Raw genomic sequence first — 27,042 nt, forward strand, 5'->3', positions numbered from 1 at the left:
TTATTGGACTCTTGTCGATGTCCCATGATTTTACTTACGTTATCTAGTATACATCCTCAATTTTTCAACTAGTTTTGTTTGTTAACTTTTATGTAAATACTTTTTCTTGTTAACTTTTATGTAATACTTAGTGTAGGTATATAATAAAACTTTACGAGCCACTCCTTTTTTATACACCTTTTGTTTATGCAAAATGAAGGGATAATTAAGAAGTCTCATGTTTGGTTATCAACTTATCAAACCGACCGCATTTAAATAATGTATGCATACATTGCTTAGTGTTAGCATTTAGCAACTTAGCATTACGGACCAATCGCATGTTACGTTTTATATTTAAAAAATCAGATAATATATGAAAAGATATAAAGTCACTTTCAAGAGGTTGCTTGGTTAAGTTGAAATGACATAATGCATGAACAATAATATAATATTAAAGAGGAAAAATAAATCAAATATTAACATGATAAATCTGTAGAAATGGATGGGTGGTTAGCGAAATTAATCTAATAAAGTACGTTTGTTTTGTTTTTGTATCGTTGAAAGTTGTGTTGTATATTGTTTTGTTATTATTAAAAATGTTAACACGAACATTGGAACATTGAGGCCCATAGGCCATGGTGCTTAAGTTAATGACACCCTTCTTTTAGCAGAACGTTTAGTGATTTTGTATGGGTTGGTTCTTCTTTTCATAACACCATAGTCAAGATGACCTATGAAAACCAAACCTGATGTAAATGAATATATAATTAATTTGAGTCGCCTCACTTTTTAGATGGTTAAACAAAAACAAGAACAAGATGGAAGGCCAATATCCCACAATTATATTTTCATTAAATTTTAGCCACCAATCTCCTGAATGAGGATCCTATAATAATATAACATTCATTCTTAGTTTCATTATATAATGAATTAGAAAACTCTGAAAACACATTTTGACTCAATAAAAATTATAAAATAAAAAAAAAAAGAAAACAAAGACTTAAAACAAATAAAATCACAATATATCAATGAGCCTCTCACTAGGTGATCCTCATTCACAATAATTATAGACACATCATAATTGACCAACGCTAACAAGTATGGGTTCATGTTCATCCAAGTACCTAATGGTTTAGCACACAATGAAGATCTCAAATGCCCTTCCACCGAGAGAGGTTTTCTGATGGGACACAACAGCAATGGTCTATGTTAATGGTTTGGCGTTGGTTAAACTAGAGAAACCACTCAATGATAAGTATAGTGTCCTAAAATTAAAATTATTTAAACTCATCATAAAAACAAAGAAAATGTGTCAAAGAACAAAAGTTTTGTAATTATCTAGGAAGAAAATATATAAAGTCCAAAAACATAAATATTTAAATGGACACAACTATCGAAACAAAACTTTAAAATAGAAAAATGCAAATAAATATGGTAAAAAACACAATTTGAAATGAATAAATACAACTTTGTAATGTGTTTGCTTTGTATCGCATGATGTTTGTCCTGATGGCTGGACTCACGCAACAGACAAAATCCAAAACATATATGATCAATGTTACTTATACGTCTTGCACTCCAGTATATCCAATAACCCACAAATACACAAAAAAAAAAGTATCAAAAACGAAAAAAGTCTCGACAAAAGACTGAAGAATAGATAGATAATAAAATGACTCTAAAAACTGTTAAAAATTGACTTCATTCACATCAACTATTTCTCTTAGATAACCAGACATTCCACTATAGAACTGGTTCAATCTCTATGGTATCTTGGAACTCTTTATGGTCACGTAGGTAAGGTTCTTTCTTACTTAACTCTTGATCCCTAATGGTCTCGTGCACAATGAAGATCTCAAACCTCCTTATGTAACTCTCTTCAAAACTCTTATCACCAAATACTATATTAGACCCTAGACCACTTATTGCTAAGACTCATAACTTAACTCCTACTTATATATCAGAAGTTGCTCTTTGTCCAGTCTACTATGCAACCTACTCTAAATTCTCTGATTTTTCTTAACATAAATATTTCTCCACTGACGAACAAATTCAACTATGTGGAAGTATCCACATTTCTTACCAAAACAATAAGATTACAGAAAAAGGTAATGTATTGAAACTTTAAATAAATAAATAAATAAACTTAACTCAATAAACATGATCCTGATGATTTTAGCTTATACTATATATGTATGGTTCCAAGACTAATTTTTTTTTAAAATTATTTGCATAAGCACATAAATACTTGGTGGTAAATAACATACTTACTTCTACAAGATATATATATTTACGGTCATAGACAATTATGATTTCGACCAGGACCTCCATAAAAGAAATTAAGTCCATATATAACATCATAGCCAGACCTAACATTGTAACAACTCTCTTTCGTCATATAAGAAGAACCTCTCTCAGGTCGTTTTATTTTATCATCTTCATCAAGTACCACAAGATTCCTAAAATAGCTAGCTCTTTTAAATCCTTCTTCAGCGAAATGCCCACTCCCCATTTTTGTTGTCGTGTGTTTTGAACCATCATTAAAATTTATAACTTCTCCTCCCCATTGAATCTCAGTTGCACCAGTATTGAGATGTTTAAATAGTATGGAAGGCCAATATCCTACAACTATATTTCCATTCAATTTTAACCACCAATTCCCTGTATGAGGATCCTATATACAATAAGATAACATCAATTTTTAGTTTAATATGTAATACGATGGTAGATTTAAACTTTATATTTTATATTAACTATATTAACCTTCCATATGAGTGTTGAAATATGATATTGTCGGCCATCGTAGGTGGAAAAATGATTTATAGTTGCACCTACGAAAAATGCGTTGTTGATAGGAACAAAACCTGGGCAATCAAGATTGTAGCAGCCTGACTTGTACCCATCAGCCTATTTTTTATGTTACGAAACAATACAAAAAGAAAACAACTTCCTCTATAAGTACATATTCATGCAAAAAAATATAAAGGAAAAAGAATCAAAACATGAGCATAAAAATTTAACTCACTGTCCAAAAAGTAAAAATCCTAGGGTTTTCATCAGCATACAAATCCGGATACGCCTAATTAAAAACAATAGGATACAAAATTAATGAAAATATAAGAAAATATGTATACACTAGTGAAAATATAGTTGAAAATCTTTAGCAAAAATGAAAATATAGTTGAAAATATAAGTAAGACCTGCCATCCAACTTCAATGCTATTAAGTTCCGAGTCAGGGCCAGCCGCAACCCACATTTGTGCTAAGCTAAACTCTTTTGGTGTTTGTATGTAAGGTTTCCACACATTTATATCCGCTTTTGCTCCATGAAACTTTCCATCCACTTTAATTATAGCATACTATAGATGTACATACACATGTAATATGATATGCATATATGTGAATAAGGTAATAATTATTGTTTTTCAAATGCTTATTGAATAATATATGCACCTCATGAAATTTAGGGTTGTCATTGGGATTTGTTTTCCCATATACGTCAACTGATCTTCTTCGTAAAATATCTTCTTTTGTAGTTCTTCTAATCGGGATACTGTTTTTAGGGCATTTCCCATTGATTGTCCAGAGTTGACTCAACATACTTTGGTTCTTGGTGTTTGTTGATTCATTTTTTGATTCTTCTGGAACATAACTAGGTTGCATCTTTAAAAAAATGACGTTTGAAAATATGGAGTTTATTAAACATAATATATGATAACCCAATTATTTTTAGTTCAAATATTTATAATGTTGTTGTATTAATTTTTTAATAAATATTATCTACTATTGTAAAACTTTTACAAGTAGTATCTAAATATTTTTTGGAAATAAGAATACTATATATATATATATATATTATTGAACTCTATTTTTAAATTATATTAATGATAAAAGATTAAGTAAAATTTATGAACCTGAATTGTGTGGTTTTTAAATAAATGATGATCATAAATTGAATGATTCTTCATATGAACGCAATCTATTACATCTCCATCAGGAATCTACAAAAAATTACAATATTTACACATACAAATTAAAAATTAGCAAAATTAAATGTTGTTAGATGTAATCATTCTCCATGAAATCCAACAAAAAAAAAATTACTTTGATAGATTTAAGAAAAGGTTTGTTGATTTTTTTCAAGAGTTTATCTATTTCATCATCATGAGTATTGGAAACTTCGCTTCTAGTAACTATCACTGATATGGTTAGAATGTTGAGCACAAAATTTGCTATCATCTGATTGATCATGATTAAAAAAAACACAAAAAAAAAAATTGATATGTTTTGAAGGGATTATTCTTGTTAGAGTGAATCCTTTATATACATACAATATGAAATGTTTTTCTTTTTTTTTTGGTAATATATTAGATGGGGGTCTTAAACTATAGCCTAGTGATTAATTATTTTATACATATTTATTGTATATTATTGAAAAGAGCCCTATAGTACAAAAGAAATTGCAATAAAATTTAATTCTTAGATTTTCTTATTAATAAAATAAATAAAAAATCTGATTTAAAAGCAAAATGATATTCAATTAAATTGTCTATTCTTTTTTTTGTTAAAATTGATTATTTCATGATTACATTTTGGATATGCATACAAATACAATTATTTTAGTCATATAGATTTTCACATACATGTGGATTAAAACATTTACATATTTCTGTAACTATGTGATTATTTGAAAATAATGCTATTTAATTGTATTGTACAAACTTTAAGTATTTTAAAAACTACTATATTATTGTTAAATATGTAAATTATGAGAAAACTGGTATAATCACATTAACTGCATTGTCTACGTTTATATATAATATGAATCAATTTTATTTTCTTCAGCTCATTTGGGAACATACTAGAGTCAAACTCTTGTGAAGATACACAGGCGAACTTATTGTTGTCGGATATTAGTCTTGTAATTGACTCCAAGTTTGATCTCATTGTTTTGATGCTCTCTAGTCACTAGATCATCACAGCCTTGTCCGTAGCTAGTTTAGGTCTTGATCGAGCTCTCAGTCGACCTAGAGTTCGATCACATTTCTTCTCCTCTTGATCATCTAATTCTCTTCACTTGTTCTTGCAATCTTCATTAATGATCTTGATCTGTTTTTACTTCTCATTGCTTGATTCCATAGTACTCTTTCAGCTCATAAGGCTCCAAATGTCTCCATGTCTCAATATAGTGCATATGCTCCTATTTTTTCCTAATGATTGATACAATAAATGAAAAGTGTACGTAGCAGTGTTCAGCTCAGATTCAAGTCTGTATCTTTGTTTTATATCTCACGTTAGTGATGGTTTTGCAAGAAATCTAAAGAAGAAAAAGGAAATAGAGTTCCCAAGGTCATAAATCCTTTCGAAACAAATGATTATATCAATAATGTTACTTATTTGCATACTCGCATAGATAATATATGATGGTGGTAAACAACATACTTACTTATATATAAAAACACATATATTTATGGTCATGGACAATTTCGATTTCGGCCAGGACCTCCATAATAAAAATTAATTCCATATCTACTATCAAAGGAAGACCTAACATTGTAACAACTCGCTTTTGTCACATAAGAAGAACCTTTCTCAGGCAGTTTGAATCTGTCATCTTCCTCAATGATCTCAAGATTCCTAAAATAGCTAGCTTTCTTATATCCTTCTTCGGCGAAATGACCACTCCCCATTTTAGTTGTCGTGTGTCGTGAATCATCGTTAAAATTTATAATTTCTCCTCCCCACTGAATACCATTTGCACCATATTGAAGATGTTTAAACAGGTTTGAAGGCCAATATCCTAAAACTGTATTTTCACTCAGTTTTAACCACCAATTCCCTGTATGAGGGTCCTATAATAATATAACATTTCATTTTTAGTTTCAATATATTAATCCTACTTTTCGAAGTTATATGATGAAAAAATATAGTTTTAACCTTCCATATAGTTGTTGTAATATGATATTGTTTGCCACGCAAGGTGGAAACCGGTTTAATAATCGAACCTACGACAACTGCTCTGTTCACAGGAACAAAACCTGGGCAGTCAAGATTGTAGCAACCTGTCTTGTAACCATCGTTCTATATTCATGTTACGAAGAAAAACAAAAGGAAAAGGTTTCTTTTATAAGCACATGTTCGTGCAAAAATAAAAACAAAAAGAGCCAAAACATGAGTAAAAACATTTAACTCACTGTCCAAAAAATAAAAAGTCTAGGGTTATCGTCATCATTAAGTTCCGGATAAACCTGATTAGAAAAATAGGTTACCAAATAAGAAAAAGATAAGAATATATGTATATACACTTGGGAAAATATATATATTAGTAAAAAAAATAATATCTATAACCACTTGACAGTCGTGAAAATTTATGGCTATAAAATGATTTATTTAAAAAGAATCACGAATTATTTAAGGTACGATGCTATATCCACGAATATTAAGTCATAGCCACGAATACTCAAGTGGCTATAGAATTTTTTTTTACTAGTATATATATATATATATAATGTAGCTGAAAAAGTAAAGTACGCACCTGCCACCCAACTTCAAGGCTGTTAAGTTCTGAGTTAGGGCCACCTGTAAGCCACAATTGCGCTAGGCTAAACTCTTTTGGCGTTTGTATGTAAGGTTTCCACACGTTTATATCCGCTTTGGCTCCATGAAATGTTCCATCCACTTTAATTATGGCATACTATATATGCACATGGACATATCATAAACTTAAGAGATGTTCATATATATATATATATATATATGAATAAATATGATAATAGTTGCTTTTCAAATGGTTATTGAATAATATATGTATACCTCATGTGAGAGACCAGGATCCTCGTTAAAACCAGGTTTTCGATATTTTTCCACCGATCTTCTTCGTAAAATATCTTCTCTTCTCGTTCTTCTAATTGGGATACTGTTTTTTGGGCATTTACCATTGATTGTCCAGAGTTGCGTCAACATACTTTGGTTTTGGGTGTTTGTAGATCCATTTTTTGATCCTTGTGGGACATAACTTGGTTGCATCTTTGAAAAAAAAATGACGCTTATTAAACACCATGTTAGTGTGTTTATTAGATTGGTGTTAATTATACTTGTGTTTTTATAATAAACATTATTTACTATTTGTAGAAATTAGAAGTAGTATCTAATTATTATTTTTGGAAACAAGAACAGGATATGAAAGAAAAATCTTGAACCTGAATGGTGTGGTTTTTAAATAATTCATGATCATAAATTGGATGATTTTTTATATGAATGCAGTCTATTATATCTCTGTCCGGACTCTACACAAAAAAAAATCCATTATTTACACACGTAACTATAAATTAAAAATTAGCAGAAAATAAACATAGTTAGATACTTAGATGTAATCATTCTCTCTGTGAAATCCTGCAAACTAATAATTTACTTTAATAGACTTAAGAAAAGGTTTGTTGATTTTCTTCAAGAGTTGATCTATTTCATCATCACGACTATTGGAATTTTCACTTCTTGTGATTATCACTACTATGGTTAGAATGTTGAACATCAAATTCAATATCATCCGAGTGATCATGACTTAAAAACACACAGAAACGTTTAGATATGTTTTGAAACCTTTTAATACATAATAAGAAAGGTTGATCATTATATATAACCTTGTGATTTGTCTATAGCTGAGTCACCACCCCAATCTACAGATATTTATTGCATTTTATTGAAAGGATGCCTATAAAAAAGGTCTTGGAAAAAAATTCAAAAAATCAATGCAAAAAAGTTTGATACTTAGATTTTCTTATTAATAAAAGCGAAAGACTCTGAATTAAAAGCAAAAATAATATCCAGTGAAATTTTATATTTTTTCTTAATATAGATTACTGAGAATTTTTGAGAAATAACCTTTTTGGTGTACCTCTTTTTGAAAAGATAAATTTTCTACCAATTTTCAAAAATATCCCTATTTAAATATATAAAACTATAAAGTTTTATATGGATTATAAGATACTTCTATATAATAACTACTACTGAGAGATTCGATACAAATATTTTATAATGTTTTAAAAGGTTTTAAATCGTTTTTACAAGTTTTATAAGATTTTTCAAAAGTTTTTAAATGGGTTTATAAAGTGTTAAAAGGTTTTTAAAAGGTCTTTGTAAGTTATTTTATGCTATTTATGAAAGATATATAAAACTTTATACACATAAAATAGTAATTTGTGGGTATATATTTATACGCTTACATACATATTTGGATGGATTTCAATAATTTTAGTGATTTTTTTTTATAAAGTTTAAAAGGGGATATTTTTTTTAAGTGGTATTTGAAAATGTGTATTTTTGAAATTCCTCCTTATTGATCATTTGGGGCAAGTATACACATACAATTAATTTAGATATATTTGTACATACATGTGGATAAATTTACATATCTTTGTAACTATAAAATTATATAAAAATAGTGCTATAAGATTGTAGTCTACAAAATTAAGTATTTGAAAATTTTATTATTATGAAATATTTAAAATTAAGGGAAACCCAATATAATTATGTTAATTGAATGTATACGTATGTCTAAGAGTAAATCAAATATGTTTTCTCATAATTTGGAAACATCAAACGCATATCTTAATTCCTATCAAGAAAGGTAGGAATTAGGATATGCGACAATAGTCAGTAGAGGTACGTAGACGACGGGTTTTGTGTTTTTTTTTTTGTGTGGATTTTCTACTGCAACCCATACCATGTTAAATCATTCACCTTAGCCAATTGTGGAATTATTACACTTTAAAAACACATTAGTATCAATGTATCATGTCCTGGAGATAGGAACTGAAGCAAATATAGAGAGGGGAAAAAAAGAAAGAAACTGAAGTAATGGAGGTTCTGAAAGAGAGGTGAGAATAGAAACAAGGTTTGGTTGATGAGTGGGCACCTTGCCAAATCTAAGGAGACTTTAGTATATAGACGTAAATGAAAATTTATACTTCACTGAAGCAAACAAACAATATGTAGAATCATAATTACCATTCTAGTTTTAAGCAGAGGACACTCACAAGGTCACAACAAAATATCACGAAGAATTCTCGAGTAGATATTATACATTTCCTTATAGTCCATGCAGACAGATTATTATGTAAGCAATACCACAATGAAGGAAACGTGATTAGATGCTCTTCGTTCTATAAATGGCCAGTCAAAAAAATTGTCGTTGTATGTAACATAAATAACAGGTTTCAATTCTTGCATATGAGGAAACCATTATCGGAGGAGTTCAACCTACGAATCAAAACCAAGAAACTAAAAGAAAGTAACTTAATTCTAAGTACCTCAATTTTTCTGATACAAATATTCAAATCAAGAGCTAATTTAGTTTTACACAATTATGAGTGAAACTATATTAAAAAAAGGATTGCATATATATATATCACAAAAGTTATAATCTACGAATAGTCTATTATTAAATGGTTAAACTCTTCGATATTATAATTTTTTTAATCACATTTAATATAATTTCTCTCACATTTGACATTATATATGAGAAATTAATTAAAATTAATTAACAAAAAACCATAATAATTAATTTATATATTTTCACATATCATCTGATTTTTATTTCTTTATACCGGTAATAAATAATAATTATATAAACTTAGGGATCCTAATCTAGTTAGTATTATTTTGGACAAAAACGACAAATATGAAGTGAAGAGGTACCAAGTGTCAATGGTATGGTCTTTGTTTAACAAGAGAAACCACTCACTGATAAGTATAGTGTTTTAAAATTAAAATTATTTAGACTCATCATAAAAGAAAGAAAATGTGTCAAAGAACAAAAGTTTTGGTAATTATCTAAGAAGACGATATAAAGTCCAAAAAACGTAAATATTTAAATAGACACAACTGTTTGTAAAATTAAAAAAAAAACTATTGAAACAAAAATTTATGATAAAAATATGCGAATAAAATATGATAAAAAAACACAATTCAAAATTTATAAATACAACTTATAATGTTTTTGCTTCGTATCGCATGATGTTTGTTCTGATGGTCGGACTCACGCAATTGACAAAATCTAAAACAAATATGATCAATATTACTTATACATTTTTGACTGAAAATATTGAATAAAATGATCGGTTATTAATTATTACAAATAAAATATTACCTAGTCTTATATCTATTATTATAAATGTATTATTATTTATTAGTATTATTATTATTCATTTTACTTGATATTTTTGTGTCCCAAAATATTCAAAATGTAAATTCATATGTGGTTAAAAAAACATAAAAATAAATCAATTAGATATTTTATTCATACATTGATTAATATCAACTTGTTTTGTTTTGATGGGCATTCTATAAGGAGAGGGGTTAGTTAAACATAGGTGGATACTCTAATTTTGTGGTACACTATTAGGTGGACCTTTTATTAAGATAAAATTTAATTCAACTTTTAATGTTAATCTCATTATCTTTGTAAACAGTGATTAATTCCTAAGACAAAATTAGAAAAGACAGATAAAATGGTCAATCTTTTCTATCTCTTATGGCTATAGATAAAATGGTCAATCTCCATCAAAGTTAGCTCTCTCTTCGATACTTAGATATATTACAAAACTCTTATCTACTTTATAGCCCTGAGACTATCTTTTGTGTACTTTAATCATTCATCTCTCTCTCTCTCATTCTGGATCATCCCAATAGTTTTCTCCATTCCTCAATCTTGAAAAGACTCTGTTTCACAGAGATCTTGATAATAGCCTTTGGTTTCTAAGATGGGTAATGACGAGACCGTACGATTCTTGATTCACCTACTCAATGGAAGATGGTTCATGGTGTTTGCTTCGTTCCTCATCATGGCTTGTGCTGGAGCCACTTATCTCTTTGGGACTTACTCAAAAGATATTAAATCCACACTTGGTTATGACCAGACAACGTTAAACCTCTTAGGTTTCTTTAAAGATCTTGGAGCAAACGTTGGAGTTTTGTCCGGACTTATTGCTGAGGTCACACCGACTTGGTTTGTCCTTACCATCGGTTCGGCGATGAACTTTGTCGGTTACTTCATGATCTGGCTTACTGTCACAGGTAAAGTCGCGAAGCCAAAGGTTTGGCAAATGTGTCTTTACATTTGTATAGGAGCCAACTCGCAGAACTTTGCAAACACAGGAGCTTTGGTTACTTGTGTTAAGAACTTCCCTGAGAGCAGAGGAGTTATGCTTGGTTTGCTTAAGGGTTATGTTGGTCTAAGTGGCGCAATCATGACGCAGCTTTATTTTGCGATATATGGAAATGATTCAAAGTCTTTGATTCTGTTGATAGCATGGTTGCCTGCTGCGGTGTCTCTAGTGTTTGTGTATTTGATAAGAGAGAAGAAGGTTGTGAGACAGAGGAATGAGCTCAGTGTGTTTTATCAATTCCTCTATCTTTCTATATTCTTGGCTTTGTTTCTTATGGCAATGAACATTGCTGAGAAGCAAGTTCATTTCTCCAAAGCCGCTTATGCTGCGAGCGCTACGGTCTGTTGTGTTTTGCTCTTTGTACCTCTTACGGTTTCGGTTAAACAAGAGATTGAAGTTTGGAACATGAAGAAGTTGCCTGTTGAAGAACCAAGTGAGGTCAAGGTTGAAAAACCAAAGAAAGAACTTGATCTTGATCAGGACAAAACCGCAAAGAAGGTGGATCAAGAAGAGAAAGAAACTAAATCTTGTTTCTTGACGGTGTTTTCTCCACCGCCAAGAGGGGAAGATTACACCATACTACAAGCATTGTTAAGCACCGACATGATAATCTTATTTGTCGCTACATTTTGTGGTTTAGGATCGAGCTTGACAGCCGTAGACAACCTCGGGCAGATAGGGGAATCCCTCGGCTACCCGAACCACACGGTTAGCTCCTTTGTGTCTCTAGTCAGCATATGGAACTACTTCGGTCGAGTGTTTTCAGGTTTTGTCTCGGAATACTTGCTGGCAAAGTATAAATTACCCCGGCCGCTTATGATGACATTAGTCCTTTTATTGAGTTGTGCTGGCCACCTTCTCATTGCCTTCCCGATACCCGGTTCAGTATATATCGCGTCGATACTAATGGGATTCTCTTTCGGCGCACAACTTCCTTTGCTCTTTGCCATTATCTCAGAACTTTTTGGGCTCAAGTACTACTCTACATTGTTCAATTGTGGACAGCTTGCTAGCCCCCTCGGTTCATACATCCTCAACGTTCGAGTCACGGGAATGCTTTACGATAGAGAGGCCTTGAAGCAACTAGCAGCACGAGGGCTAACCCGAAAAGATGTAAAGGACTTGACTTGCATAGGTAGTCAATGTTATAAGTTGCCTTTTGTGATTTTGGCTGCAGTAACGTTCTTTGGAGCGCTTGTGTCTTTAGGTCTAGCAATGAGGACTAGAGAGTTTTACAAAGGTGATATTTACAAGAAGTTTAGAGAGAGTTCTGAATCCGAGTCTGATATCGTTATCTCGGATTCAAGAAAATCTTGATTTGGATCATTGGATCAAGAAAAGCTGTTGAAATTTGTTGGTAAATAATTATCAAACAAATTTGTAATTGTAACTTAAATTATAGATGAATAATATTCATAGAAAAGAGTCTTATTTTTTTTTTCTCAACTTGGCTTATTATTTCTCTTTAGTTTAGGACAAGTTGTTGAAGCACTTTTTGTTTTGTCGGTCAATGTAAAATACTAAAAAAAAAGGTAATAGTAATCATGTGATGGGATAAATCTCATAAGTCATAACATTCCAAAACGAAACGTTCACAAGTTGTAATGTTAATATCGGATAAGAGCTGTCGTATAGCACTCGTGGATGTCTCACTCTCACCAACTATGGATAATGCACGCCGATTAGATATTTGTCCCTTTGAGCATGAAATATTTTGGACGTTCATGTCATAAGAGTCAAAAGCTACGACACGTTTGTCTCTCTTTCGAGAAGAAGTCTCTAATATGTATTGGGACTTAAGTTGTCAAAAAGGAAACTCCGGTTCAAATGTATTTTTATCAACTAATCTTAGATTTATATTCACATTATATAATAAGATTCACTTGCAAAAGACAATAAACTTTTGGTTTTTTTTCTTCTTCTCATGTGTAACGTGATCGCACATGGTGGATACAACATCTAGATTTGGGGTGATTCAAATGCGTGTCTATAGTTTTCTTTTTTTAACCTTTAGGGTATATCTGTTGAAGTTCGATCACTATCCATGTGCATAATGGAGAGTGTTGAAACCTAATCCCACCTATGTTGGCGTCACCAAGAAATTTTTGTCTATATCATCATTACATGGCCATGCTTCGTGACATTTTCACACAAGTACCAATCAAACATGGCATGGCCGCATGGGCCTTTCACAACCTTTGAAGTTTTAACGATTCTTGCTACCACAATAGGGCCTAGCCGCCTAGGGCAGAGACCCATACATATGCAGTCAGATTAAGCAATTTAATTAAAGATCAAGAAAAGATGTATGTTAAATTTAACAATTTAATCGTCGGTCATTTTGTCCAAACAAAATCGTTGGTCAGCCATATATACGGCAGTGGATTCGTTCGTGTGGTCGGGACTTGAGACTATTAAAGATACGATGAATAGTTTTAAAATGCATTAAGGCTACAAAAGAGACGTGAGGATGGTCATTCATTCACATATACACAAGGTAACCAAGAAACATTTCTAGTCAACGAAATACGATTAATCTCAAAGTCTCATGGTTAAAAGTTAAAACATTTCAACCATTAGTAGTGGTAGATCCTGGAAAATATCTTACTGGTTGGAAAATAATTTTTAGATTTGTAATTATTAATTAAATAGTACAAGAGTTTAATACTCCACAGGTAAATATTTTGTAAATTTATAATATTATACCCTTTTTATTATCTTGGCATAAAATAATTAAAATGCATTAACAGAATATAAATATTTGGGTAGCACCTCATATAATTAATAGTATATATATATATATATATCTCTTTAATGTACCAATTAACCACTATATAAAAAAACCAATATTTCATTACCAAAAAAAAAAACCAATATTTAATAACTTTTCTTTTATCTGAAATAGTTATTGTTGGATATGGGCCTCGGCCCACGAGTCCCCTTTCCATCTCATCGCCAATTGAAGTCGATGACGTGGCTTATAGAAGCTCTGCTCGTCACTAAAAGAAAAAATGATCAGAGGTTCCATTGGCAGCCCGTTAAGGGCCCGACCCGAAGTTCGAATCGATTGAAGGAAGTCCGCCGCCTGCGAATTAGGTCAGTTTCAGTGTAAGACTCTGTGCTGTCTTATCAACAATAAAGGCGGGGGGGGGGGATGATTTGACAAGATAAGTAGTGAATTGAGAGTGGAGCAGAGAGTTCAAATCGAGCCCTGCTCATTCTTGTTTACTTGTATAGCCGTTCGGCTATTTTCTCATTTACTTGTAATTTGATGATCCCCGATTTAATACAAGATTGCCTAACTGTTCAGTCTTTTTATTCCGTCCTGGTTCAAATTCTTCAACATATAGATGTTCTTACACCGTTTTACCTATCAACAGTTATGTAAAATTCATTTCAGGCTAAAAATTGTTTCACACAAAATGTTGTAGGTAGTACTACTTTTAGTGAGTGTATAAACTAGAAATAATGACTAAAAATAGAATTTGATACTAGAAACATAGAAGTTAGATGATATTCGATTTATTCTTTTTGTGCCTAGAAATCATATTTTATATCTTAAATCAAGGAACGCGTGCAAAACAAAATTTAGGACAGAAAATTAACAGAGGTTTGGTAATTTATATCCTATCACTTAAGCATCCATCTCGCTACTATGATCATGTATATAATTTTTAACGATTTTTGCTATACTGTAATAGGGCCTAAGGCTAGAAAATTGTTCTAACTAGCCCTGGACAAAAAAAAAACAGAACCGACCCGAAAATAACCGTTCGATTTGGATTCGGTTATAGCCTAAATAACCGATAGATATTGTTTTTCTCTAACCGTAGATATTGGGTCGGATCCAGATATTACCTGAGAGCCGAATGGGTACCCGTTTATCCGGGTCTAGAGTAAACCTAATTTACCTTTTCCTTCCATTTATTTTTATTTTTGGGTATTTTGCTACATTTCGTATACAAACGGGTCTATTTTACCCGAACCATATGGATATCCAAGTATTTTGGATATAATACGGTTCCAAAAATGTAGAACCGAACCGAAATCGAAAGGATCTGAATTAATATCCGAACCGAAATTTCTTGGATCTTAAATGGATAAAAAAAGTTTTATACCCGAAAGATCTGAAACCGATCGGTTCTTACCCAGAACCCACCCGAATACCCATATACTCAGGGATAGTTCTAACGATGCGATATGAAGAAACTACATTTATATTAGATTGCTAATTGTCCACTTGCTCGGTAAAACCTACGGTGAGCAAATTAAAAGGTTTCAAATAGATGTTATGTTAAAGATAACTAATTTATCCGCGGTTTAATCTACTCAATTTTTGGGGCGGACAATAATCCACCACTATACCAAACGGTAAGTAAAATATGATCTATTATTGTACATTAGCATTCGTCGTATTTAGTACCAAAGTACAGAGAAGAGACTTTTTACTACGGGTAAAGCCCACAGAACTTAAGTGGTGCCTCTCTTTTAAACACTTCCCACTACTTCGCGCTTCCCAACGCTGCAAAAAGTTTCAACCTTTTAAGGGTTTCGTCCGAACGAAGGAGATTGAATAATCCCCCAACTCACTCACAACATCACAGAGACAGAGAGAAACAGAGAGGGTTTACGATGGATTTGGATGGACCACTTGATTTCGAGAACGAAGATCCTCTGGTTAACCCACCAGCCGCAATTGAAAAAAGGTCAATCCTTTAGCGACAATTCGAAATCGCTAAATTTCTCTTTCTTCAACCCATTTTGCGACTTGTGTTCTGTCTGAATTCCGCTGAATTGTTTGTCGTTGTAGTGAAATTATGTGTCTTTGTAGATTAGGGTTTTCTGGAGAATTCATAATTTTGGATCCAATTTGGTCTGCTACTGTAGAAAAAAACTTGGTCTTTGTTTAAGGGTTGATGTAAAGCTTGTTCCTTTATCACAAAGCTTATAACTTTTGGTATGGTATGTCACGAAACAGGAAGAAAGTGATTGGTTTGGATGATCTTCTCTCTGATTTTTACAAAGAGAAGAGTAAAGTTATAGACAAGCAGAACAAGAAACGCAAAGTCACTAAGGTTTACGATTCTGATGATGATGATGAACTAGGCAAAGTAGCTCAGCTTTCTCAATGTGTTGATGAGTGTCATAGTCAGGTATATGTCAAACTCGTCTCTTTTTTGAGTTTTTTATGATTTTACATTTTTGATGTGAAATTGTTGGATTATTACATGTTTTTAGATGAATGAGATAGCTGGTGATGAAGATTATCAAGAATGGGGTTTATGTATGTTTGGAGATCAGGTTAGGCTGATTTTGTTTGTTCTCCATGTTTATACTGTTGTTGTCAGAGTAAGTGGTAGTTGTTAAGATTTGTACTTTTGTTAATGTTACTATACAGAAAGCTCCATTGCCTATACCGCATCTTGATCTCGATAGTTGCTGCTTGTTGAAAGAGTTTATGGATGATCAGTTGAATCTGATGGTGGGTCTTAGCGTAAATGAAGGTTAGTTTTATAAGAAGTTATCATCTTTTTACTTGAGAAGATGCATTTCTTGCCGGGTTAAGATAATAGGTTTCAATGTACAATCTAGGAACGACATTTCTCGAAGGACTTCTGGTTAACGGGTGGCTCACAAAACTGATCTTGACGTGTGCACGAGTGGAAAAACTCATATGCAAATGGACGCTTAACATATGTGCGTGTCTAGCTCTTTCTTGTTTAAGTTTCTTTATTATATGAACTTTTTCTTACCGTATGGTTTTGATGTCTTGGACTTATCAGTGTTGTATTCGTCAAAAGAAGATCTAAGATCATCTGCTTGTGACTTTTGGTGTTCCATACTGTTATCACAAAACGAGGTATGCTTGTGTATTTTCCTTCTCTCATGTGCTTCCATAGCTTACTACATTATGTTTTGACTGAAGCTAACTGCTTTGGTAATATAACGATGTGGTGTAATCAGGTTAATGGAGCTCCTGTTGAAATTAAGTGGCTTCCTAACTACCAAGAACTTAAAGAAGCTCTTGAAATATATGGTTTCAGACTTAACTCTTCACAAGATGTTGAACTAACAGAAGCAGGTGTGTTCCTGTTGATCCCTGTTCTTTTATTAGCAGTTATACTTTCTTTAGGTTTGATAATACTAATACTGAAGTCTACTAACTTTTGGCTTCAAGATTCTGAGTTTCAAGGTCCTCCTCAGAATATTAGAGCTTGGCTCAAACTTGTCACAGCTTGTTGTCAAATTAGGTTTGTGGCGCAAAATTTTCTTTTACGACGGATAGGAAATACATGTACATTTATTAGTGCTGATTCAATAATTCCAAGTATCTAACTGTGACAGCACTTAGCTATTTCATTCATTTTGATTACTCCTGCCTCTCTGGTGTGCTTCATTGGTCAGGTGTAAAAATCCCATTTTCTCGACTTCACAAGTTGAACAGATAGCCGAAATCCTTGTACTACTGCTATTAGATCGCGGTCTTTTAGGTCTTCCACTTCTTTTGCAAGAGTGCTTAACATCTGTTGTTGGATCCTTCAAAGATGAAGAATGGGTTTCAAGCTGCAGAAAAATAGCAACCTCTCTTGCTTCCAGGTTCGACCTCTCTTATTTTCTTGTAGCATCCTTGGCCTTTAAAATCTGTTATTCGACTTACTCAGTATGCTTTTCTGGTTTTATGCATATGCAGAGTTCCTGAAGACATGAATTGTTTGAGGATAGTGGAATCTGTATCAGGTGTTGATGCTCGAAGCAAGTATCTGAGAAGTTCCATCGCGAATCAAATACTTGTTGTTTTACTTGACCATAAGGTAACCATGAACTAAATGATATGATAATAATACCAAGTTAAGGCTGTAGCAAACGAACGCAGTTATACATTCTCTGGTCTTAATTCTGTTAACAGGACAGCGACGAAAATTTGTTGAGCTCGCTGATGTCTATCAATGTGAAGGAGAAAGGTTGCAACCTTTTCAAAACCTACATTTTCGTTGTTTTGGCTGAGAACTGGCTCTTCTCCAGCAAACTGGTAGAAGAAAAGCCGGTACTGAAGGACATGTGGGCTGTGTTTCTCAGAAACTGTTCTTGTCAGATCAACAGCACTGATCTCCGGCCTTATGCATCTAAAGTGAGTAGAAAGCAGATCAAAACAAAACATTTCTTCCTCTTTCTAACTTGGTTCATGTCTTTAATTACCTGGTTCATCTGACAAGGGTTTTGGTTTCTTTTGTCGATAACAGGTTCGTACCAAAGCCGCCTATCTTCTTCAAGGATGCAGCTGCAATTGAAGGGCTTACATCTGAAACTTTAGGAGTAGTTTCGCTAATAGTAGGTTTTGGTAAAAAAAAAATCTCTTTACCACTAAAAGACATATGTAGAACCCTTAATTTACCCTCCTTTTGTCCCACATCTTTGTGGTATTGATGGATACTTAGGTTGATTTTAACAAATCTATAATGCTTCAAGTGGTACTACAATTCTTATATCGCTAGGCTATGAACCATCTTGACCTTGTGTATGCGATAATGTTTTTGATATAATCTTCGAATATGACGATTCTTTTATCATTGGTCTTCTTGTCATAAACCACAACTCGTAAAGTGAAACTATGCATGCATATCACATCCCCAACACATAGTCATCACATCTATAGTATTTTGGAGGGAAATAAATTTTCTTCTTCTTATATATCAGTTTATTTTCTCGATTATTTCATGGATAACTCTTTTTTTCTTTGTTATTTTGGTCTATACTTGCAACAATCTCATCAAGACAATGCAAGAGAAAGACATAGAAAAAAGCAAGATATGTTTCATATAACACTTAAGCATGAAGAAATCATAGCTCAGTTATGATCTAAGTTCATATTACTATTTTTTTTTTGTTAAACCGATGATAAGTCTATATTAATTGGGTTATAATGATGTTTTATTTATTTTTGTAAATGAAGAGGCTAATAAGAAATATTAGTAAATATTTATAATGATTTTAATAGATGTTGAAAGCAATTTTCCATATTAAAAAAAGAATATGAAAGATGCCGCTAGTAAATATGATTAATTGTTATAACCGATTTAAATATTAGCATCAATTAGTAATAAATGGATGCAAGTAATTTGCATAACCAGTTTCAGAATCACTTATTTAGGTGATGTACCTTCTTTTTCATCATTTATAATTAATGCAAATATATAAAACAAATGATGTAAGAATTTTTTTTTTTTTTGTAGTAACAATCCTTAATAGGTTTCAAAATGCTATTTAAAATATATTTTTTCAATTACATTATACGATGATGAAGATGAATTGTCAATTGTCATAGTTGCTTTAAACTCATATTTTGCTATGTCAACTCGAAAATGATACCAACCAAGATGGCTCTCACGAGTTCCCCTCAAGGCCTCAAATCATTCATATGCCATGAATCTTGAACTTGATATGCTATCAGCATATGAGATTATTTTGTTTTGCTAAGATTTGTATATAGAAAGATGTATAATAATGACATAATGGTGGTTACCAATGCAATTTGTTGGACATAATGGTTGTTCACTCGAGAGGTTGCTCGAAACTGGAAGCAATTGTGTGGCGTAATGACTCACAAATTAATAAAAGGGCCATATACCAAGAAAACAAATGCTAGAAACGTACTGCATATTAAAACAAACATGAATCCTTGTGTTGAATAGAAAGTATGAAAATTTTCAACCAATGTAGGAATACATGAACAAATCATTCAAATGAGGAACAAACTTTGTTGGTATGTTTTGTCTTTCACCAGACTGATATATCGTTTTAGGTATTTTATTACTTCAAAGTCATTTTTCTTCTCTATACATTTTTCATCTTTAGAGACCTTTGCCCCAATCAAACCGGATTATTACAAGAAGGCAAAAACGTCTCCTTAATAGAGTACATATGTGTGGGTCTAAAAAAACCAAAGAAAGCCTAAATAACTATAAGAAAAATTGTTGGTTGCAATAGCTAACCCTAAAGGTTAAATCACTATAAGAAAAGTGGTTGGTTGCATCACTTAAATAGTATCACAAAAATAAATAATATTAATTTAATTAATAAATGATACAAAATATGTGGTTTAGCATCAGTTATAACAATTGATATATCGGTTCAATGAAAGTGACAAAAAAATTTCAGTTTCCAGCACTTCAAAAACATTCTGACACAAAATATAATTCACAATAGTTAAAATAATGATACAATCATACAAATTAAGTAACAATTAGATGAATGGTACAAAATTGATATATCAATAATAAACTGATACTAACCTAATACATATTCAATTAAAATTTAAAAAATGCATTTCATCATTTCATTGATACTGGTTGAACATAATTGATGCAACTCAATCTTAGTTTACGTGTGTCAAAATATTGAAGACTAATATCTTATAATTCTATAAGGATCAACTTTGTTTTCTATATCAAATCTAAGATATATTGCTATTTACCAAATAAAATATGTTATGCCTATTAGAGTTTTAAATATATGAAAAGAAAATATAGCAACAAACTATGCTTATTTATTTTCTTTAAGAAAATATAAAAGTATTTAGTATTGATTTTTTTCTTTCATACCATGATTATTCCAAACTTGTACAAATATATTTCATATAACACTTAAGCATGACCAATTTCATATAACACGTAAGTAAGAAGAGTAATCATAGCTCAGTTATGATCTAAGTTCATATTATTATTTTTTTCTTTTGTATAACCGATGGTAATTAAGTCTATATTAATTGGGATATATTTATATTTTTTTTTCATTTTTTGAATGAACAGATTAATGATAAATATCAGTAAATATTTATAAAGAATTCATATAGAGAACAAAGTTGATTTTTTGAATGAACATATTTTTTTGTAGTAAATGTAGCTGCCGTTAATAGTTTTCAAAATCCTTTGTTTTTTTTTGCCGGTTTCAAAATCCTATTTAAAGTATTTGCTTTTATATTATGCGATAATTGAAGATGAATTGTCATGGTTGCTTTAAACTCATATTTTGCTGTGCAACCTCAAATACCATACTAACCAAGATGTCTCTGACGAGTTTCTCGCAAATTGTTTATACATATGTCGCTCAAGGTGACTATCAATCTTGAACTTGATTTGCTATCACCATATTAGATTATTTTTCTTTACTAAAATTAATGTTCTAAAATTTTTAAGCTCAAATCAAAAGATATTTTAATTTATCGAATATTAATTTGTAGAGGTTATATATAGTGTTGAGGTAAATGATCTTTTATAAATTTTAAATATTTATAGTATTTTAAACTTTCTACACAATTTAAATAATATTAATAATAATATTTAAGCTAATTAAAAGTTTTTAAGTTAATTATCTTTCGTATAATTAAAAATTAAAAATTAATAATAATATAGATATAGGCATATAGCCAGCCATAAAGGTAAAATAAAAAGACATATTTTCCGCTTATAGCATCATAATCATAATGGACACCGTTGGGATGGGACATAAAGGCTTTGGTTGCTACAAAAATATTATTCTTTCAAATCCAACATCAATTGTCTAATATTATTACTCTGGCTTCTAATTTTTGTGTAACATAATCTAGTGATCGATTAAAGTATTGATGCTTTAGACTACTTTAGGATTAGACTATGACTATTTAATTTCGCCCCGACCCTCTGGTCTCTCGCATGTCTTAAGTTTTCCAGTCGGAGACCGTAAATATTCATTCGTTACCTTTTGAAATGTGGTGTTGCAGACTAGTACACTTGCTCCATGCTCCATGCTCCATTTAACAAAAAGTGTCGTTTTAAAGTTTTAATTTTGTGTTACAAAGAGTATCGTTTTATGTTTTTAATGTAGTTTTAGTGACTTAATATTTTTTGATCCTTATTATTTCAGTTTATTAGGTAGAGAGTGGATTATGTGATATATTAATTAAGGGTAAAAATGAAATTTTTTTTTTTTTTTCGGTTGGTGTGAAAATGCTAAAATAACAATTTTTGTGAAACAGATGAAGTACTTTAATTCAAATATGACAGTATACATTACTACCACATAAAGTCATTGATCGATGTAAATTAATTCAAATAATGTATATTGTTTGAGTTTATATGCTTTCTAAGTAGTTTTTATATTGTTTTTGTACCGGATTTGTTCACTTCAGAATCGTTGTTGTTTTGGCACCTTTTATCTATTGTAATAGTATTTTATTATCTATAACACTAGAAATTTGAAGGAAAAAAAGTCTGGAAAACTATATTTCTTGTTAGAAATCTTTTGAAGCCTAAATTATATACTAAAATATATGAATTACTCAACTCATTTGCAATTTGGTGTAAATTAAAAATCTATAAAATTCAACAAATATTGTATACAATAAAAATGAATTAATTAAGACCAGTGAATAGAAACAAAAAAAGGTAGATATTAGGTTATCGGTTCCCTCCTTTTGCTGACCAACTTTTTTTCTCTACCCATGTTCACATCATCATCACAATTCAAACCTTTAGCATACTTATGAGTTTATATGAACACACGTACGTGTGAATTCACAATGCGCAAAAGAAAAATACGTGCGTGTAGACAAGTGTGATCGAGTCAGCTTTCCGAGAATATATGTTTGGGAATGTATAGCAAATAATAAATTCATAGACGTGAAAAGCTATTTTTATTTTTACCTATTTTTTTAAAGATTTTTCTTAGGTCCCATTCATTGCACATCTAGATGAGGTTGCCATAAATTATTATATAGGACAAAAAAAAATATAAGAAATTAAATTTACTATTCATCCCAAAAATATTTAAAATTAAAACAAAAATGGGTCAAGTTTATTTTGTCCTGTATACAAGATGAATGTTATGCTTCTTTACAAACGAATAAATACATTGTATTTTAATACTTTAGTATATATTATTCCCACTAATTAGCTAGTGAAAATCATGTTTACTCGGTGAGATATTGCTTTCATGATCTTTTTATGATACCGGAAATTAATTTTTTGATTTTAAATCTTGACACTAGCAATATTTTCTTACATGATCACACATAGTAGTAGCTTTACTAGTAAAGTTGGTACTTTCTTTATTGCAACATAAAAATTCTCTTCTCCTCTCAAATCGAGGCCGAAGAAGACCATGGAATATAAAGATAGATATTGTCCAAAATAATCATAATTACCGTTAACGCGTTATTTTTTTTGTTTGTTTGTTTAATTTTGTCTTTGTTATAAACAAAAACTCAAAAAAGGGACAAAAAAAAGTCAATAAAGATTCTCTTTGATGGAAGAAAGGTTTCAGACATTTTCTTGAGTCTTGTCCCAACACCCTTGTGAGTTGTGACTAATCTAAAAGCAAATCACATTACCAAAAAAATATTACCCACTTAATTATCCCATATTTTTGCTTATAACTATGACAACAACAATACACTTCTCACAAGTCATATACTATATAACTCACTCTCTCTTTAGAATTGATTCATTGAGGAAAATGGAGAGACAACAGCAAAATTATCTACTTGGTTGGTCTCACCAAAACGGCCATTGTGGTATAAAGGTAAACTCTACATACTTCTTTAAGCATTTTACTTATTGTGTTTTATAGATTAGCTCAAAACTTAGATGTTTATTTTGGTGTGAAGACAATGGAAGAGCTTAGACATTCTCTTCTACAAACAACTATGGAGTTAGAGCAAACAAGAATGGTGGCTAATGAAGAACTCAATACAAAAGACGACCAGATAATGCAGCTTAAAGATCTTCTCAACAAAGCTATCAAAGAGAGAGATGAAGCACAAGAGAGATACAAGAGGCTTCTTCTTGATCAAAACTTCATCCTCCAACGCCAAACCGAAGAAGATCAAGAACCGAACATCAATGGTTTCCACTCATCCGACGGCGAAGAAAGCATAGTCTCATCTTTTGAACCGCAGATGGAAATCGAGTTAGATTTCCCGGACATGGCATTGCCGGAGAAAGGGAAGCTTCTAAAGGCTGTGGTGAAGGCAGGTCCTCTGCTTCAAACTCTGCTTTTAGCTGGACAGCTTCCACAATGGCGTCATCCACCACCACAGCTTGAGTCCTTTGATATCCCACCAGTGATTATTGCTGAAGCATCACCATTGTCACAAGATAGTTGCGGGAATAACTTAAACAGGAAGAGGGTTCATTGTGACGAGTCAGATTCCAAAAGAGAGACCAAGTACCAAAGACTCTTGCCTTGATCGTTTATGTACTCATCACATTTCATTCAAGAGTCAAGTATGTATAGAAAGAGTTCGCTTCTCTTTGTATCTCTTATCTTGGAGTATTGGGTCCATCATGTTTATTCTTAAAAATGATTTAGCAGTGCAAGCTAACCTTATACAACTATACCAAAACATACGAGTAGTCTAAGTGGTCCATCATGGGATTGGTAATTATGTGATCTTGGTATTATTATTTGTATAGTTTTTAGGTTAACCGCGAGAATTAGCTTGTGACTAGTAAAAAGCTGGCCACTGGCCATCACAATGACCCTACTCCCTCATGAGAGAAGAAAAGAAAGTGTGAGAAAGAGACTTTAAGATATGAAATGATGTGAGGTTGATGAGAGTACAGTGATTAGGATTTGGTTACCCACAGATCTTGATTAGTCTCCTCTAAGAAGACAACTTTTTTCAGCGACAGTAACAGTGAATTCTTGCCAAAAGACACGAGTAGGAGTCGGTGGATCGTAAAGAAAAAGTAATGAGGAGTTGAGGACCCTCGGCCCCTTTTTCTTGGCTTTACTTTGTGCACTATCATTTGACTAATTCACCCACTTAATATCATGTTTTCCCAATACAAGTTGATCACTTTTGCTTACTCTTTAACATTCATGGCAAGTGAATACATAAGCTATATTAGTATATTACCTAAGAGAAATTGTAAGTTATAGCATTTAGGTCCTAGGAGGTGAAAATTTTTGTGCTCTTTCAATGAAATCAGCGGAGTAACTTGATACATGATTTTTTATATATGAACCTAGAGAACAAGAAATTTGCCTTTCTTACAACAAACCAATCAAAATCTATATATTATGAAATGATGAAGAAGTTGAGGAGTTGGGTAAGGTTGGGACATATTGAGTAGTTGGTTACTAGTGGGCCTAAATTGGGAATGAAACAACAACTTGTCTAATCTAATACAGAATTATTTTTACTTTTTAGGTAATTTCTTTTTCATATATCTACATTTATAAATTTTAATATCTCAATTGTTTTTTATGAATGTAATGTTAATCAAAATCATATACAAACTTTTTCACACCCACACAAAATACACGAACTGTTCTTTTACCCATTTCGATACTCAAAAGACTAAACCATGTTAGGATATCTCGTAATTGGACTTTAACGAGCATATATGTTTCACATTGTTTAGTTTTTTTTTTTTTTGGTAGTGACATTGTTTAGTTTAGTTTCTATATAAGTTAAGTTAAAAAGAAATAAACATATACGTATGCTCAAAGAGTCAAATATAATTTTAAAATTAGGAAAACAATTCATACAGCTAAATAATTCCCAATTATGTCACTCTAATTTGTACAATTACGTCGAGGTAAAAAACAAAAAAAAGAGAAAGATGAGAATTTTTAATTCAGTTAACGTAATTTTTGTATATGTTGTAAGCTGAGTGTACAAAGAAACCTATTTATTTTCTAAAGATACGAAGAAGGGGTAAGTGATATGGATCTAATTTTGGTGGATTGATATATACAAATTTGTTGTTGGATCTTGGATGATTAGAAAAGGTTATTGGCTAGGCCCAAGTTAGATCTGTGTTTATTTTCTAAGAATCGAACCGATCGATTGAGGGAATTTGCACTATAATTAAGTGGAAGAACTTGTTTATTCATTTTTTTACTTTCCATGCAGGCTTTGATATTTGATTAGGTGACGTGGACACTCCAGATGCAACCCAATGAATTTAGAGTTTAGACACTAGATAGTATTTTTTTTTGTTTTAGATAGAACTGAGAACCCCTAATAAATTTTTCAACTTTTAATTATTTAAAATTTATTTAAAATAAATAGGTAAGAATCCATGATGGGTTCTTAATTACTAATGGAGATGGTCTTAGACCCTATATAGTGTTTTTTAAGATAGATTTGATGATAGAATTTATTTAATTTATAACTTTTAAAATTAAAAATAATAATAATTATTGGATATTATATTTTCTATTCAAATTAACAACTAATATAATTGAATTGTACATTTTCTTAGACCAAAATAGTCTTTTTAGTTAATATATGTAGATGGATTTGATAGAATTCTACCTTTAGCTTGAATCCATCTATATTAACATTTTTGGGACATGTTTTGAAATAATTCCTGGGTTTGAACAGTATTTACAACCAATGCCATTGCCATTTAATTCATTTAGACTGAAAACATTTACCAAAAAACAAAAACCAACATGATTTGTTACACCAATATCTCCACAAAATCGGCAATGATTAAACCATAAACCGTGTTGCTATGATTTAGGAGAATCAATTTTAAATCGACAAAATGTCTAACACAATTAAATATCACCGAAGATATAGCTAGATTGCTATCGGATTCAACTGATTTTGTTTATTTATAGAAACTTAAAATATCAAAACAAAAGAATCAAATCAACTTTGATTCGTATATTCCACAGATTTCGCTTTTTATAAAAATCCTATATTCATCTTTCAAATACGATCTTAACAACCAAACCTACTCTATGCTCTACTATATATATGACGCTTTGAAAAGAAAACCAAATCACTCTCACAATCAAAAATACCACGACTCATTGAAATGGCAGCGTCATTTGCTTTCCTCAAGGATGTTAGGCCATACAAAACGGCGTGGCGAGTTCAGGTTAAGATGCTACATTCATGGCG

The 27,042-nt window shown here is 31.5% G+C and overlaps 5 protein-coding genes across 5 annotated transcripts; 3 read left to right on the top strand and 2 right to left on the bottom strand.

Annotated features, from left to right (window-relative positions):
• Positions 1-2,233: 2,233 nt before the first annotated feature.
• Positions 2,234-4,351, bottom strand: LOC17889498. Its single transcript, XM_006295794.2, has 7 exons — positions 4,084-4,351; positions 3,894-3,980; positions 3,433-3,642; positions 3,180-3,338; positions 3,005-3,058; positions 2,743-2,886; positions 2,234-2,653 (listed from the first exon to the last, which is right to left on the bottom strand). Exons 1-7 carry the CDS (start codon positions 4,228-4,230, stop codon positions 2,276-2,278), a joined length of 1,179 nt encoding a protein of 392 aa, XP_006295856.2. The 5' UTR covers positions 4,231-4,351; the 3' UTR covers positions 2,234-2,275.
• A 1,091-nt stretch (positions 4,352-5,442) lies between these two features.
• Positions 5,443-7,556, bottom strand: LOC17888527. The gene is made up of 7 exons (XM_023784747.1): positions 7,391-7,556; positions 7,179-7,265; positions 6,793-7,005; positions 6,515-6,673; positions 6,174-6,227; positions 5,917-6,060; positions 5,443-5,831 (listed from the first exon to the last, which is right to left on the bottom strand). Exons 1-7 carry the CDS (start codon positions 7,535-7,537, stop codon positions 5,454-5,456), a joined length of 1,182 nt encoding a protein of 393 aa, XP_023640515.1. The 5' UTR covers positions 7,538-7,556; the 3' UTR covers positions 5,443-5,453.
• Positions 7,557-10,561: 3,005 nt separating this feature from the next.
• On the top strand, positions 10,562-12,572 carry LOC17888948 (protein NUCLEAR FUSION DEFECTIVE 4). The gene has a single exon (XM_023784093.1). It carries the CDS (start codon positions 10,740-10,742, stop codon positions 12,459-12,461), a length of 1,722 nt encoding a protein of 573 aa, XP_023639861.1. The 5' UTR covers positions 10,562-10,739; the 3' UTR covers positions 12,462-12,572.
• A 3,022-nt stretch (positions 12,573-15,594) lies between these two features.
• LOC17888683 lies at positions 15,595-18,712 on the top strand. Its single transcript, XM_023784491.1, has 12 exons — positions 15,595-15,850; positions 16,123-16,297; positions 16,383-16,445; positions 16,543-16,648; positions 16,737-16,841; positions 16,928-17,004; positions 17,109-17,226; positions 17,323-17,395; positions 17,550-17,741; positions 17,836-17,956; positions 18,052-18,273; positions 18,386-18,712. Exons 1-12 carry the CDS (start codon positions 15,777-15,779, stop codon positions 18,431-18,433), a joined length of 1,374 nt encoding a protein of 457 aa, XP_023640259.1. The 5' UTR covers positions 15,595-15,776; the 3' UTR covers positions 18,434-18,712.
• Positions 18,713-23,633: 4,921 nt separating this feature from the next.
• LOC17889553 lies at positions 23,634-24,461 on the top strand. Its single transcript, XM_006294911.2, has 2 exons — positions 23,634-23,699; positions 23,785-24,461. The coding sequence occupies exons 1-2, from the start codon at positions 23,634-23,636 to the stop codon at positions 24,364-24,366; spliced, it is 648 nt and encodes a 215-aa protein (XP_006294973.1). The 3' UTR covers positions 24,367-24,461.
• Positions 24,462-27,042: the final 2,581 nt, after the last annotated feature.

This window comes from Capsella rubella, unplaced genomic scaffold, assembly GCF_000375325.1.
Source record: "Capsella rubella cultivar Monte Gargano unplaced genomic scaffold, Caprub1_0 scaffold_4, whole genome shotgun sequence".
Taxonomy (NCBI): domain Eukaryota; kingdom Viridiplantae; phylum Streptophyta; class Magnoliopsida; order Brassicales; family Brassicaceae; genus Capsella; species Capsella rubella.